This window comes from Cebidichthys violaceus, unplaced genomic scaffold, assembly GCF_023349555.1.
Source record: "Cebidichthys violaceus isolate CVI_PGR_0920_01 unplaced genomic scaffold, fCebVio1.0.p SCAF_14, whole genome shotgun sequence".
Taxonomy (NCBI): domain Eukaryota; kingdom Metazoa; phylum Chordata; class Actinopteri; order Perciformes; family Stichaeidae; genus Cebidichthys; species Cebidichthys violaceus.
Window position 1 is genome coordinate 9,546,742 of NW_027176307.1, and position 17,225 is coordinate 9,563,966.

A 17,225-nucleotide genomic window follows, 5' to 3' on the forward strand; every position below is an offset into this window, starting at 1 on the left:
AAATGCATCCATGGTAAGAGCCTGTACCTGCGTTGTTCATGCTTGTAAAAACACATTATGTAATAACTACATTATGTAATATCTGGACAAAAAGATACAATTAGTTCAGTAGATTAGTATAAGCTACACAAACTACTACAAAACTAAGACATCTTATTTGGGTGGTTATTACATAATGCATGTATTATTACATTCACATAAAAAAAAACATTGCAATATTTAATCATATATTACAAAATTGGGGCAAATGTATTAACCATTGCTTTCAAGCTGTTTATCATCAAGTGAGGCAGATTACTTCGAAATGCCGGTGTTATTAGGTGATGATGTGATAATGTATTACACTTTGACAAGTTCACATAATGTGATGTTGTTACATGATGTGTTGTTGCAGTTCTTATTGTTATAGCTCCCACAACTATCAAATGTGCATATGAATACAAAAATCGACTGCCTTCGATTGGGAATCCAGTGAAAGTATTACACACTCTAAGGAACAAATGTTCCTTCTTGCTTTGCCACCTACAGCAGCATTCAGATCTATGTAGAAACAGCCAAACCGGTTAATTAATCTCACTCTCTCTCTCCCTCTCTCTCTCTCTCTCTCTCTTTCACAGGAATCATGTCTGCAACAGGCAACGGCTATGTCATTTATATGACCATCAAACGCAAGACCAAGTTGAAGCCTCCTGAGCTCATGACTGTTAATCTAGCCGTCTTCGACTTTGGCATATCAGGTACTGGCTTTTGTGCGCAGTTACTGTGGTACAAAAAACGAATACATTTGAGAAAGAATGACTGAGATGTATAAGACCATTTGGCATTAAAAAAACAACATAAGAAAGAAAAGTACAGCACATCAGATTGAGTTGGTCCAGCCCAGTTTCCAGGAAAAAAATGTGGGCAGTGTGTGTTTCTGCAAACCACGGATACGTTAAGTGTTGATGTTCGTGCATTCGGTTCAGAGCAAGTGACGTAGAACGTAAATAGTTACGTGCTATAATATTAAGTTTAACTGGCGAGAGAGTCCACAGGACAGGACTTTCACCAATCAGACCAATGTTCGAGTGAAATCAAAAGTCAATGTTGATTTAACACTTCTTACGTAACGTTATATAACAAGCGTTATGGCACGTTTGTCACGTAACGTTACGTTAGAAAGTAAGCTAACGGGGTTGCTAATTTATTAATGATTCTTTAGTTGTTATTTGAACACAAATTGTATTGTTTTTTTTACAACCTAACCAATCATTTTGCAAGGTTAACTGCGTGGCATTGCACGTTTTTTGCAAGCTTGATACGATGCTGCTACAAAATGCAAGTGTGGATTTTAAACGTATCTCAGGAACATACAATGGCGTCATTTTTTCTGCCGATCGGGTTGCTTGGTCAACTAATGGGGTGAAAACAACAAAAGTGCCAGATTTTGTCATTCATGTAATTGCTGTTCGAAATAGTGAACGTTACATTACAGTCATTTAGCAGACGCTTTTATCCAAAGCAACTTACAATTCAGTATCTATCTATACACCGTAGGCACAGCTACGGGAGCAATTTTGGGGTTAAGCGTCTTGCTCAAGGACACATTGACATGAGACTAGCAGAGCAGGAACCGGGGATCGAACTGCTGACCCTTTCATTGAAAGGTGGCCCTGCTCTCCACTTAGCCACGGTCACCCACCAGTGAAGTTATTTAAAATCTTACAAAAGCTTTCCTATTGTAATCCAGTTATCCTGCTAACCAACACAAACAACCACACCTGAAAACATGACCACTGTTGAAGCTAAAGACATTAAATATTTCTAATAAAATAAAGATGATTTAGACCTGTTGTCCCCTTTATTCTATACAACTTTATCTGAAGAAAAAAAGCAATTCAAGATAGGGCTATGATGATATTTTCCATCAGGTTTTTCTAATTTTCTTCTCTGACCCAATGCAACACGCGTGAATATATTGTCAGTAAGTGTCAGTCAGCCCATTTGTTTCTCTTTCAGTCTCTTTTCATATATGTTGCATTAGGTTACTCTGCATTTTCATATATTCATTTATTCATTCACTTGATGTCAGAGGAATGAAATGATTTCCATTCCCGTATTTCTTCTACTTTCGATAAGAAACCTTTTCATTTATATGAATTTATATGATTTCATCTATTTAACGGAACCTTGTGAATATCTAGTATAGCATCTCAAAATGTTGTCCCAATTTAATTTGACCAACCCATAATACCAGCCCCGAAGTCAATTTAAATATCACGTTTTTTTACTTTAATTCTTATTGACTTCTGGATATGGAGGCACACGTTGACATTTTTTCTCTCCCTTTGTCTCAACACATTATGTAACGTAGTCTCTCGCTTTTCTTTCCTACGATGAACAGATTGTAGACATAAAGGTCACTGCAGTTGTCGTGGTGAATTCTGTGAATACAGTTGCATATGTTTCACACCTGGATGTCATTTTATGGGAGTGCAACACGAAACGGCTAGAGTGTCCCTTGAAAAAGAGAATGCCCAGAGGAGGCTGAGCCAAAATGTAGGACTTGTGATCACAACTAAATAGTATACAATTTAAACAATGCTACCAAGTTTCACACAGCGCTGCTTTGAGCTAAAGTCAGCATGTCAACAATGGTGGAGCTAACATGCTGATATTTAGCATGGTTCGCCATGTTTGATTAGCATGTTGGCACGCTAACGTTTGTTTATTAAACCACCGTGCAGTTGAGGCTGAGATTGAGCTATTTGTTCATAAATCAAAGAATTAGACTAATGTGACTAAATGTGACTTGCCGATGGCGCCGGATGAGAATTTAGGAGCTTATCAAGGCTATTATATGTCAAATTTATAATTTATTCATAATTTATTTATTATGTCAAATTTCATGAAAATGTATCCAGAAGTTATCGCTCTCTCTCTTTCATTAAAAAACACATTGACAATGGACCTTCTAAATAAAACATGGTCATGCGCGGGAGGAAGGATTTTACACCCCCTCCGTTTTTTCAGGAAAAACAACGTTGGATAATGTTTTAATACGTGTGTTAATTAACCAGCAAACATTTTGTATAGAATCTTTCTTTTATGAGCCGTAGCTGCAAGGGCAGTCACAAATCAACCAGAATGGAAACGACAGTTTGCTGACATCAATCATTTGAGCATACACACGATGTGGTTTTGTTATGGTTTCTCTCAAATCTTCTTAGCAGATGAGGCAGACTTTTTTTTTTTTGCATAAACACTGCAGTAAATCAACAGTTATTAGAGATGCCAGATAACAGCTGATGCTAACATCAGTGAACTTGTATTCAATGTTTGCTGTAGCTTGTTTCATGCTCATTTAGTCTTCGAGAATAAGTGAGTTCCATTGAGTTTAACGAAAAGCGGAGGTGAACTAATGACAACATAGGTCATTTTGTTCTTTGGGCTTTTTCCAATACAATGCGAGCGCAGCTGCAGAAACACAAGACAGTCAAGTCAGTTTCTGCTTTCACTTGTTCCCTGTCAAGTAAAAAGGAAAACATGACAAAGACGAGACCTCTTTTTTGTGGAATTGGGACACAGCAGAACAACGAAAGGTGCAAGCTGCCAATAAATCCACGTTATGACCCTGAGAACATTTCAATCAGGAGAGACAAGTGAATGATTAGTAGTTAACATTTATGATGACAGATGATGCATTAATGAGTTACACAGAAATTCTTTGGTGCTTGAACTCGACGAGGAGATTTGTGATCGAGTTGCGATTGCCCTGAGCGGCAACAATATAAATCCCCCCGTGGAGTCCAGACACTGGTGGTGATGGTGGCTGATGAGGTTGATAGGATGATGAGTTGATGAAGCTGATGAATCTGCAAAGATTGGGCGGAGGTGGGAAGGTGGAGGGTTCCGTAACAGCAGCATGAATTACTGAAGGTAGAGAGACGGTCATATTTAAAGACAGACAGCGGCAAGATGATAGGCTAATGATGTCCTTGTGTTGTTATGCTATTGGCTAGAGACCAGCTGATCTAGACAGCTGATATCATGATTGACAGCCCCAAACAATAACAACAAGGAAATAATGTGTGCATGCATGAGGAGTGACGGCAGATGTATGGTAAATAAGCTATGGGCTTAGGCATGCATGAGTATAGTCTTCCTGTCTGAACTTACGCTAGAGCTTAATTTTTTCTGTAAATGTCTTTAAACCATCAGTCCATTCAAAGATCTCTGACCAAACGCTGTATATCTGGTCCGTATGGAGTCTGGCGTTGGCATGCACCGGGTGTGACCCACTCTATGCAGAACACAGTCAAGCCAACAAAGACCATTTGTGTTCGGGAAGCGTAGTCCGGTTATCAGCCCATGTGTTTGCCCCGTGGCCAGTCCTTGGCTCAAAATAAGTGTTTTTAAACAAACCCTTGTGACGGCACGTTGAGAATAAGTAAAGAGTTTCATTCCAAAGTGGGTCACCACACCAGCTGTGTGCTGGCATCAAAGGTCGGAACATCTTGTCACAATGATGACCGGAATCAGCCAGGGCTGCTCCATTCTGTGGAGAGCTTTACATTGATGACTTGATTGGAAGCGCAAAGGCGAGGCATCATCAAATCTTACCACCCGTGATTTAATTTCATTCAATTCTATTCTTTCAAAGAAAGTTAAACAGCTCTAGAAATATAAATTTGAAAAAAGCAACGCTTTCATCCTTTGATTAATCGATCTGTATTTTTTTAAATTTGATTTAAAAGCCATCAACATCCCACTGATTCAACACACTGTAGGGGTGAGCGGTCTACCATCACCGCCGCCTTGTAATACCGTCTTTACCCTGATGAACACACACACATTTTTGTTATAGCACACACACAAAATCGAGGGAGATACCACACCCTATAAACTACCTCGCTTTCACACACTTTATACTGTCTAAGGCAGGGGTATTCATTCAAAGTTCAACAAGGTCCAGTTAGAGAGACTATTGTCATGCAAAGGTCCGGAACATCACAGTAATGTCCTTATGATTTAGTTCCATATATATTGAAGTAGCCTAACAGTTGTATTAATGTCTGTAGTCAACAACTGACAACTGATATCTCAACAATATGTATTGTCAGATTTCAAATTGAACTGGATGAATAATTATAAATAATACATACTCTAATAATAAATAAATGATCTTCTCTAAGTTATAGTAAAATAAGGTCTGAAAAATGAAAAAAAATGAATTGAACTGAATTGCCCTACAGCTTTAAATTCAGTTAATTCAGAGTGAAGTGATGTCAACCAAAAAAACATATTATATATTTCCTATCTTCTAAAAAGATGCATTTGTGTGCATGGACTTTATCTGTGGTTATTGCGACCACTTCCTCTCTGTTAACATCATTGTAAGAATTCATGTGGTAGGATTCTGATCAAAAGAGTTATGCTTTGTCTTGTAGTGACGCTTTATATTGTCTCTTTTAATAATCGTCATGATCTATGAACATATGAGACATACTGGTTTTAAACTGCCCAGGGAAGAATTAACATATAACAGTCTGTCCATTCTTGGTTATTAAAGGTTCTGGTCTCTCTGGTCTCTTTTCTCTTTTTGGAGAACGTCATGATAAATAACTTCTCTCATGTAATTCTCCTACTCTTCATTCTCTTTCCTCGTCTCTCCCCCGTGTGTAAATCTCACTCGCGTAGGGAAACTCAGAATAGACATAGTATGTGATTGGCTCAGCAGCATGACCTGAAGTGATTAAACAACGCCTGTAATTGGTCGGTGTGTTTCCGGACCGCTGAACGAGTGCTGGAAATACTGGAAAAGCTGCGCTGGTTAAAATAGAAGCGCTCCATCAAAAGTTAATAATTTTCAATTATCTATCGGTTTTAGGTCCAGGGTCCGGATACAACGTCATCTGGGTCCGGATCCGGGTTGGTGGATTAGTGACCCCTGGTCTAAGGTTACATACAGGCTACCAGCAACCAACCGATCATTTTCACTGTCTAACTTTGCAGAGAAAACAAAGTTCAATAAAAAGTTTTCTAACAAAAGTTAGAAAACAATGGAATTGGAATCTATGTAGCCGACAGTTTTCCAAGTGCCCACAAGTGTTTGCCTGTATTGGAAAAATAAATTAGTTTCCATTTGCTAAACGTATTGAATTATTTACATTTTTACAACCTCTACCAGCCTCTCCGCTCTGCTCTGTGTTCAGCAGCCTCCTGGTCAGACAGAGTTTTTGTCACTCGTGGCTTCCCAGTTGCACTGAGGACCTCAGAATTTCCTGTTTTGATGCGACTTTGGGTTACTTTTCCTAACGGAGGTGTCTGTCACACATGATGTGTTCAAGGACCAACGGAAGGTTGAAAATCCAATGAAAATGTTTTACTGCAGCTGCACTGATGCATGATCTGCTATGCAGATGTTTGTGCTGCTGCTAATAATGACATGCCCAGTATATCATCTGTATGATGACATTTGATCGATGTTGTATCTTAATGGCTACTCTTTCATTTCAACCACGTCTACTCATACGGACACCGGTGATCTCCCTTTGGATACTGGCGACTGTGATGCTAATCAATATGTGCACAGAACTCTATTGACGTGTCTTTCAGAGACAGACACATGATAAAAGATGGGAACATGGACATCCTCATTCATGTGGACAAAACCACATCGCTTGTAAACCATCATGGGAATCTTAGGGAATTTCACAATTACATTTGGATTTCTGTAGTTATGGTTGGATTTGGAATCTATTCAAGACCATTTCTCTATTGAATAACTTGAGAGGCCCTTCCACCAATGAAATGCAATGTAACACTTAACTGTCTCACAGAACAGGAAGATACAGAGAAATGTGTGTGGGCGTATGCAGCTTCAACTGCATTCATATGGGCATTTCTCACAGTCCTCTGCTTGATAACGTTATTAACGACAAACAAAAATCAATTTTTGGCATTTGTGAATTGATTCAGAATCGTAGGAGGATAAGACCTGCAATTCTATTATGTGATGTCAAACAACCTTCATGTCTTTTTCAAGCCACCTACGACTAACTGTAGCTATTAAAGCATCTCCTGTATTTCTTTCTGTCGTACGCTTATTACTTAAAATAAAAAATAAGAACATGAAGAGTCGGCATTTAAACGTGAATATTAATGCAATTTGAAAGTCAACCCTCTCAGTATTTTCACATTGGGAAAGCATCAAATGAGTAAAGTATATGAAGGAGGTCATGGATGTCTAGAAAGGCAGCTGTTTGATAACATTTAACATGTAGCATAATCACAGGGACCTTCAAAAGAGAGGCTTTCAGTGCTTGACGCATTCATTTCATGGTAACTGTTGCAATAAGAACTACTGTTCCATGTGTCTGCGAAGATGTCTAAAAAAACAAAACCTAAATGTTGCTCTATTGATTGTATCGACCGTATCAGTCATTTTCCGTCTCTTGGGTGCTATAGTTGCAAGTTGCACTTAAATGATTGAAAGCACGATTTTCTTTTTCTATGCCCCCTAAAAATGCTTTCATGTCTATTATGTCCATGTCTTTTCCTGTCTATTATGTCCATGTCTTTTGTCTCATTCTTTTATTCTCCTGGCACTTGTATGCAGTCAAATCTTTCATAAAATGTGTCTTCATTGGCAAACATAATTTTCATAGCACTATACATCTTTGTAGTGTCTTTTTGCTTTAACAACAAGGTTCTCATATCAAAGAGGGCATATTTCTTTTCAAATGTAAATGTAAATCTACAGCACAAAGTGGAACTTAGCCTCAGCCTTTGACCCATCCTAGTCTTGGGAGCAGTGGACAGTCACATTAGAGCGCCCGGGGAGCAGTTTGGGAGGCTGGTGTGTTGCTCAAGGGCTTCCCGGCAGTGGAGTCAAACTTGCACCTCTCCAGCTACCAGTCTACGCTCCATGAAGTCCCCTCAGACTGAGCTACTGCTCAAATATGTACTGTATATCTGCAAATGTAACCCTTGTTCCTTTGATGTCTGCATATGGAGTGCTTGTTATTCTAAAGGCAGATCTTTTCGGTGAGATGATGAGATGGTCTGCTTACACAGTCTCTTTGGACCAGCAGATGCTGGAGTCTGAGTCCTGCAGGAAAGCTTTGGAGTAACTGAGCAAAATGTCCCTCATCACTAATTCTTTCACATTTCATCTCTCAGCTTCCAGGTCCCATTTCGGTGAGCAAATGGAAACCATTTCCATGAATAGCACCCAGAACCTTGCCCATGGTGTACCATGGGCAAGGTTCTGGGTTCATGTTTCATGTTTTCTTAGAAATGTGTTAAATTGGTAAGAAGGTAAAGAAAAAGGTTTTATTTCTCTTTAGGGTTCTTTCCATAATGTTGCCAGACAAGTGGTAAAAACAAGCACTATTACTGGACGTACATTGACGTTGACGAGTTGCCCCGAGATAACATTGCTGCCAGTTGAGTGGCTGCCGTCTGCAGCATTAATGGTTCGGTCCTTGGCTGCTATATGTCCTGTGCCTGAGCAAGACACTGAACCCCTAACTGCTCCCCAGGCGCTTCTCAGCAGCCCACTGCTCCCAATAAGCTAGGGATGGCTTAAATACAGAAGTTACATTTTGTATATGTATATGACAAATGTAGTACATTTCTATTTCTATAAAATGAATTATCTTAGGATTTTAAGAACATTTTTTAAAGATGTTATTCAACTCAAATCATGTAGTCACATGCTTTTTTTTTTACCTTGCATAACACTTCATATCATCCTCAGTGCTTTAATTCTCACTAATCCTCTCCTGGTTGACCTGTTCTCTCTTTAAGCCTTTAAGTAGGGCTTACAAGGACATGGAGGGCTCTTCCTGATCATCTTGAATATTATAATAAACTAAATGAAACATGTCTATTAAAGCGTCTACAACTGGCAATTGTATCTCAAATACATGTTGCAGCCTTTTCAAGTCCAAAACGCTGATAAGAATAAGTACAAGTTATAGTGATAGTTGTAGCTGACACTAACCCTATCCGGAAGTGCACAGAACAAATCCTGAACAGACAGCCTCCGGATCAAGAGTCAAATACATTACCTTTATGAACAATCTCCATTATTGAAATTAGTTTTTTGCCCCGCGGGACCTAAAGATGCATTCATTCAACTGATTGATTTAGTTGGCCATAAATCAAGCCAAATTTATCCCTGTTTCAACAATATTAGCAAAATAAAAACAGCAGTGCCCAGGAATCTATATCGATATCTAGGCCAAGATTTCCTTTTTCGTGCGCTGCTGTTGTTTACATCCTAATTAGCACCTTGAGATGCAACACTAAAGTTGGAATCAAGAGACGATGCATACAACCGGATTGTAGCGAGTTTACAAGCTAATTTTAAACTTAATAAAATTATTTGTAATCGCAAATTAGAATTAATTTATTCCTGGAACATCCTACAGCCCATGGGTGTCGCCTGAATCCCCTATGAGTGGCCCTGGATATGAATTGTGGGTTGCAAATGTTACGCTTATGTTAAACAGGAATGGCTTACAGTGAATTGTATTTACTTTTTTTTTGTCCTCATAGCTTTAACCACAAACAACATTCAACATTTGGGTAGATCATAGTAAGCTAGCAGGGTGGGCTGAAGTGTTTCCACTCGGAAAGTGGAAGCAAGTTAGCTTAGCTTGCTAACATGAGCATTGATTACCAGCAGACCTTACTTTCCGTGCATGAACTGTCAACACCTGCTGAGAGCTTTTATCCAGCTTGTGCGCATATGTTTCGTGCTTCCCACATTGTGACCATTGGTATTGAAATTATATTTTGCTAATTACAATCACTTAAAATAGTGTTGGGCAATTCAACGCGTTAATATCGCGTTAACGCAATAATTAATTAACGGCGATATTAATTTTATCGTGCGTTAACGCAGTTTTTTAAAATGTATTATTAAGCGGACATTTCTAACACAAGAACCGGGCAGTGAGCGGTGAACAGCTGTTTGTGTGTGTGTATGTGTGTGTGTGTGTGTGTGTGGCGTCTCTTGCTGCTGTTCACCCCGGTCCGGAACCCCCCTTCACTCCGTCACTGTCGGTTCCTCCTGTCTCACACACACACACGCGTGTGATTGTCTCGTTACAGGATCAAACGTGACAATATCAAAATACATATTGTTGTGTTTTTAAATAAACATATAAGCACAATAAAAACCTAACTCTTTGGCTCTCCACATGGACTGTTTACCTGCTTTCAACCAAAGCCTGTTCCAACGTGATTGGTCAACACTACTCAGACTACAAACAGAAACCTTCTGTCGCCCAAATCTTGTCAAGTGGCAGAGTGTATGTATAGGAATCTTTAATTTGTATTTTGAGGGACATGTTTTTCTCCTTAATTAAATCTAATTACACTGTTCGCAGTCTGAATGCATTTTTTCCCCATAATATACCAGGCAGTGGTAGCAAAACTTCAGAAAATTTAATGTAAAAGAAGACTCCTAGAAAATGGAGCACTAGGATCCCTAAGTAAAGTATGGAGGAAGCTTACGCCAAGTTAGTCATTCCCCAAAGAAATGCTTTCTGGGAGTGAGGGAGCCGAATGCCAAATTTCAACTCTGTACATAATCTCCATTTACAAAGTGGTCCTTGCCACTTGAGCTGGAAGACAAATAACAATGGTAATTGCCATTACAATCGCCTTATTTGTAGAGCTGAGAGTTTCGATGCTGTTATTGCCATTACTCAGAATCCGTGAATATCAATTGGCCTCCGAACATGTGAGCGACCGTGTGTACATGCCCCGCTGGGTATTCCGCGATTCCAAGAATATATTTGGCTCATCACATCATTGGCTCATGATTATGCAAACTTGCCTTGAGAGGTTTTTGATGTTTATCCCTTTTGTGCCACTTGGCTCAGCATGCTACATGGTCCTTGGCATGTCCAGCTTTATAGGGAGAGGGTCCGCATCTGACACATACCATAACAATCAGGGAGTCACTTGGGTTCGCTGCAGTAAGGAGGGCACTGGAGCCTTGGGCTGAACCCATAAATCCTTGTTGTGTGGGAAGGGTATTCCCAAGGTAAAGTCCCATGAAAATACCACAGCTACCACAGAATTCACACCTTAAGACAGGACTGTAACCGTCCGTGGGAACTTTACTACAAGAATCCCTTGTGTTACGGGATGCTGTACCAAGAGCTGTCACATGTATTCCTGCTTTTAACCGTTGAATGCACTGGGAAAGAGAGAAAGGGGCTTTTGTCATCTGCACTCAAACACACAGACCTCAGTTTGACTTTTTTGTCATCGTTGGTCATTGAGGTTGGCAGATTCAGGAAAAATGATTGTGCTCGTTGGTAATATGGGAGGAGTGGGAGGGGAGTCCCAATTGATGAAGGATAGACTACTAAGAGTATTTATGATTTACGAAATGGCTCGATCAACCTCGGATCAATTGGAATGGTTGGTAAATTTGGATTTATTTACGTTGTCTGACTTTGTCTCCAACGATTGGAAAAAATAGGAAAATGTAGATTACTTAATTTGTAATGACACAATTTTGCATCTGGCTTAAGTTCATTTTTGTAGTCCTGTAAGGGCTAGGCATAGTTACATTTAAGACACAATAATAAAAACCTAAAAATCTCATTCATTCTTAAGTAACAGTCTTGATCTGTGTTGTGGAAACGGTTGTGGAGCTGGTGAGTGGTAGTGAATAATCATTTAATCTTATCATCTAATTCTGATCCGTTCACTCTGTTTTTCTTCTTTCTCTGTCTTTCCCTTCCACTCTTTCTCCAACCCCATCTCCACCAACTCCCATCCTCTTTTCTAACCTTCCCATTCCTGTTCTTTTACCCCCACCCCCCTTCAGTGACAGGAAAGCCCTTTTTCGTTGTATCTAGTTTCGCCCACCGCTGGTTGTTCGGCTGGGAGGGTTGCCGTTTCTATGGCTGGGCGGGCTTCTTCTTCGGCTGTGGTAGCCTCATCACTATGACCGTGGTCAGTCTGGACCGGTACCTCAAGATCTGCCATCTCAGATACGGTACGTCGGGATCTCTTATAACAGGGTCGCCTAAACATTTGAATTCTATGTACACCCACCCTTTTTGATTTTAATACAAATTTGTATTTGTCACAACGTAGACCCAAACCCACGACTGGAAAATTAATTCTTAGATATTGTATAATTGTCATACTCCCTAATAAAATTATTTGTAATCGCAAATTAGAATTAATTTATTCCTGGAACATCCTACAGCCCATGGGTGTCGCCTGAATCCCCTATGAGTGGCCCTGGATATGAATTGTGGGTTGCAAATGTTACGCTTATGTTAAACAGGAATGGCTTACAGTGAATTGTATTTACTTTTTTTTTGTCCTCATAGCTTTAACCACAAACAACATTCAACATTTGGGTAGATCATAGTAAGCTAGCAGGGTGGGCTGAAGTGTTTCCACTCGGAAAGTGGAAGCAAGTTAGCTTAGCTTGCTAACATGAGCATTGATTACCAGCAGACCTTACTTTCCGTGCATGAACTGTCAACACCTGCTGAGAGCTTTTATCCAGCTTGTGCGCATATGTTTCGTGCTTCCCACATTGTGACCATTGGTATTGAAATTATATTTTGCTAATTACAATCACTTAAAATAGTGCTGGGCAATTCAACGCGATAATATCGCGTTAACGCAATAATTAATTAACGGCGATAATAATTTTATCGCGCGTTAACGCAGTTTTTTTTAAATGTGTTATTAAGCAGACATTTCTAACACAAGAACCGGGCAGTGAGCGGTGAACAGCTGTGTGTGTGTGTGTGTGTGTGTGTGTGTGTGTGTGTGTGACGTCTCTTCCTGCTGCTGCTGCCGCTCACCCCGGTCCGGAACCCCCCTTCACTCCGTCACCGTCGGTTCCTCCTGTCTCACACACACACACACACACACACACACGCGTGTGATCGTCTCATTACAGGATCAAACGTGACAATATCAAAATACATATTGTCGTGTTTTTAAATAAACATATAAGCATGTGAGAACAAACTGCTCTTAATTAACTGCAACTTTTTATTAGCATAACTCCACATGCAGGTACAGACTCCCTCCAGGTTCCATGCTTCACCTACATTCCCCTGGGTCCTAAGTCCCTCCATGTACAGCTTCTTATCACCCTCTATGTACCAACGCACATTTATCACAAATACCACACATATTAGAGTTTTTTAAGTGTTTTTGTTTGTAATATGTATAATAAGCATCATTTAGTTATCACTACTGATAACTAATACTGCTGTTAAAAAGAACCCAATTTGTTTAAAGTGTTTGCAAACCAAATGTTTTTGCACTTTTTTTCATATAGCAGTACTTTAAAAATAAAAGTGCGCAATACACTACTTTTGAATTAATTATTGAATTTTGTGCTCGCGATTAATTGCTAAAAAATCATTTCATTTCAGTTTGCTGAAAATAGTTTATAATTCAGGGACACAACATTATCATGTAGCTGCACTCAAGAAAGCAACAGAAAGCAGGCACACACAACTCAAACCACTCCAGGGTCCGTTTCCTTTAAAGCGTCTTTCAAAAACGTCAGAAATGGTTTGCACTTTGTCAACCAGCCTAATTGAAACTGAGCAAACGCTGTTTTTAACAGATGTAATTTGAGTTTGCCAATTAAGTTTCCACATCTCTCTCACCACTTGTCCATCGTCTATTTTTCTTCACTCTTAGGCACGTGGCTGAAACGCCACCATGCCTTCTTGTGCCTGGCTTTTGTGTGGGTGTATGCAGCTTTCTGGGCCACCATGCCCCTGGTTGGCTGGGGAAACTACGCCCCTGAGCCCTTCGGGACCTCCTGCACGTTGGACTGGTGGCTGGCACAAGCCTCCGTGTCCGGGCAGTGCTTCGTCATGGCCATCCTGTTCTTCTGTCTCGTCCTCCCCGCGGGCATCATCGTCTTCTCCTATGTCATGATTATCTTCAAGGTCAAGTCATCTGCAAAAGAGATTTCAAACTTTGACGCCCGCATCAGAAACACCCACGACCTCGAGATGAAACTCACAAAGGTGGGTGAGAGGTTGGAGAGAAGGTGCTGGTAAAGAAATTTCAGCATACTCATAGAGGAATTGTGCTAAGTACAAATAAGTGATGTGATTATTGCCTTGTGTCCCCTCACAGGTGGCAATGCTGATCTGTGCAGGCTTCTTGATAGCCTGGATCCCTTATGCAGTGGTGTCGGTGGTGTCGGCGTTTGGTGAGCCAGACTCCGTGCCCATCCCCGTGTCTGTCATTCCCACGCTGCTGGCGAAATCCTCGGCCATGTACAACCCCATCATCTACCAGGTGCTGGACCTGAAAAATTCCTGCACGAAATCCTCCTGTTTTAAGGGCCTGAAGAAACCTAGGCATTTTAGAAAGTCAAGGTAAATAGAGTGTGTTTTATTGTACAGTCTTTATTTCTGTGACACTGTTGGTAGTCACCGGCTCATTCGCTAGTTGTGTGGCTACCTACTGACTACCAGACATATTCATTCAAGTGTGCATCGCAGCCAATATAACCTGAATCTTCTCTGCTATAATTGGCTAATATGCTATAATATATCCTCTGCTAATTAGTAGGACTGCTGTAACTGAAAGGTTGATCCCATGATATTACTGTGATATTGGCAGTTTAAGGTCGGTGCATAAGAGAGTCCACAGCACGTAAACACACAAGCTAAAAATCTCAGCATCCTGCAGGTATTTTTCCCAGGATGTGGGAACAGATTTTGTGGAGAATTACCAGGAAACATTCAACCTTAATTGTTACGCTTTACATCTGACACTTCATACACATGTAAAATAATTAATGTTCTTCGTTTTGAGACCCACATAGACCCGTTTTTGTCTTTTTGAGCACTGTACATATGAAAACTGGAAAATTAAGGATTAATTGGAGATGCAGATCAGCAGTGTGTGTCAAGTTATTCTAGTTACAAATCAGAAATAATGAATAATAATATATTAAGATGAAGTATAAAAGGGCTGAGAATATTATGATAGAAGTATATGATGGTCATTCCTTTGCTCACTTATGTTTTTGTTACACATATTTGGTGATGAATTTAAAAAAAATTTACAACTTGAGAATAGATGACAATGATCAGAAATCTCTCCAAAATACTGCATTAAGACACCAAGACCTTGAGGAACACCATAGAAAGATCCATGCTGTGATTTGTTAACAAACACCGTTGACGTTTGGAGATTTCTTCAAGGATTACATTTTTCCGGCAATTGGATTGCTAGCGCTTCTGTTGAGGAAACCCCCTTATTGTCAATTTACCTAGACAAGCCATACATCCTCTGGAGACCCTAGGTCTCTAGATTGTGGTTGTACAGTTTCACGAGGCTGGGATTATCCTAGAGGCTATCATGGGGACTAACATGACCACACAGGACTACAATTGGGCTCATTGGATCCACCAGAGTCCAAGCTTTCCAATCGAAACCCAATTTATGCAATTCCAAGAATGTTTGGGGACCCCAGTATGCAGAGAGCATTTGTTGAATAGGTGAAAATAACACATCTCTACTGCATGCATAAAACGTCATAGTTTTTGCCTAAAACTGCATACGATTATCATAGCGTGGGCAGTGTCTGTAAAGGGGAGACTCGTAGGTACTCATAGAACCCATTTTCACTCACATATCTTGAGGTGAGAGGTCAATGGACCCCTCAGAAAATTTTCATATCAGTTTTCCCTCGCCAAAGTCTGTCTTTGCCCACGTTTGGAATGTTATTCTGAGGCATCGGGAGCCTACAAAAGACAGGATGTCGGCACAATTTGCATGGCTTTTTGTCTTACTGACGTTCTTGTTTCCTCTTGTTTCTATGTCCCTGCAGGTTCTACACCATCTCTGGCTCGTTAAAGGACAATGCATCAGCCAAAGAAGCTCACATCGAGATGTGAGACAGACACTTTAGACTGGGTGACCCTCCTACCTCTCCTACTTTGGACGGTTTGCCTTGTCCCCTGCCCCTCTTGTGCCCTACACTCACCCAATCACACGCTGCCTGTCACCCGCTATGATATCAACAAACAGCTCACCTTTGTTTCCCGATGGGTCCTGAGTCTCGCTGCTTGTTTTTACACCCACGCTGGATCCCCCGTGTGACATAGCTCCCACAGCTCCCCCTCACCCCCCCCCCCCCTTCCTCGGAAACACATCTTCCCCACAAGGTTGTGCTTAATCTGTGGAGTCGTGTTGTCTTTACAGTGGTTACAACATACAAGTGGCGTGTTGTGTGAGCTTCTTGACTTTATTTTCAGTAATACAGACAACAATGTCTGTGAAAAAATCAACACTCATGTTGCTGACTGACTTACTACAGAGTTGTTCTCATAATACGGCTCGACTGAGATTTGAAAAGGTTTCCAAACAAAGTCGAGTCACATCTAGAGCTATAACTTTTCGTGAATCCAATTCTTACAAAAGTGTGAAATTGCTACGAAAAATTTAATATATTTTCGACAATGTTTCTAAACCCAAACTGCAGAAAAAAAAAAAAAATCAACCTGACGCTAGTCATGTCAAAACAGGTTTGGGTGTAACCGTCAAGCTCAAAGTTGTATTTTTACTGTTTGTACAGGCTGTTGTCTTTTGTACTCCTTCACCTGTGGCTTGTTAATATATCTCAAAAAGCTCTCATCAGCAGTTAAACTGCGCACAAGGAGACGTTGCGTGACGCTAATCAGTGGAACCGAGACATATACAGTGCACTTTACTTGCAAAACCATTCAGTATGCATTGATACCAGTTTGTTTCTTTGAATGAATGGAATGTCATTCTTTAAGGAACAACTGTGGTTGATTCAGGGACCGTTTTCTTTTATCTATTTATTGTTGGTTTGTTGAGCCAGAAATAACTGCATCTTTTCCATGAAATAGTTTGACATGTTGGTACATGCTTTTCCGCAGTAACGTTTTATGGAGAGTTGCTTGCTGCAACTAGTAGCTAATCATTTCTCCTTGCTACCAGTTTTTATGCTATGCTAACCACCTGCTGCTTTCAGCTCCGCACTAACTGGAGATGCATGAGAATGATGACTTTCAACAGACTGCTACGACCTACAATGTAAGGGTTTACATGCTAATCGGCTAGCATGCCTACTGCAAACTGGCCACTGTTGCTGTGCAAGCTATTACAATGTTAACCATCTTCATTGTTAATTGTTCTAAAAGTCAGACACTCGGCGGCATCTTTATGCTCGTTAATTC

The 17,225-nt window shown here is 40.3% G+C and overlaps 1 protein-coding gene across 1 annotated transcript in view; it reads left to right on the forward strand.

Annotated features, from left to right (window-relative positions):
- Nucleotides 1-16,099, forward strand: part of opn5 (opsin 5) — a 43,578-nt gene extending 27,479 nt beyond the window's left edge. Inside the window, exons 3-7 of the mRNA XM_068708255.1 lie at nucleotides 618-737; nucleotides 11,840-12,010; nucleotides 13,696-14,030; nucleotides 14,143-14,387; nucleotides 15,851-16,099. Of these exons, the coding sequence (XP_068564356.1) occupies nucleotides 618-737; nucleotides 11,840-12,010; nucleotides 13,696-14,030; nucleotides 14,143-14,387; nucleotides 15,851-15,917 (938 nt within the window). The 3' untranslated portion in view covers nucleotides 15,918-16,099. The remainder of the gene's footprint in view (nucleotides 1-617; nucleotides 738-11,839; nucleotides 12,011-13,695; nucleotides 14,031-14,142; nucleotides 14,388-15,850) is intronic.
- The last annotated feature ends 1,126 nt before the right edge of the window (nucleotides 16,100-17,225 follow it).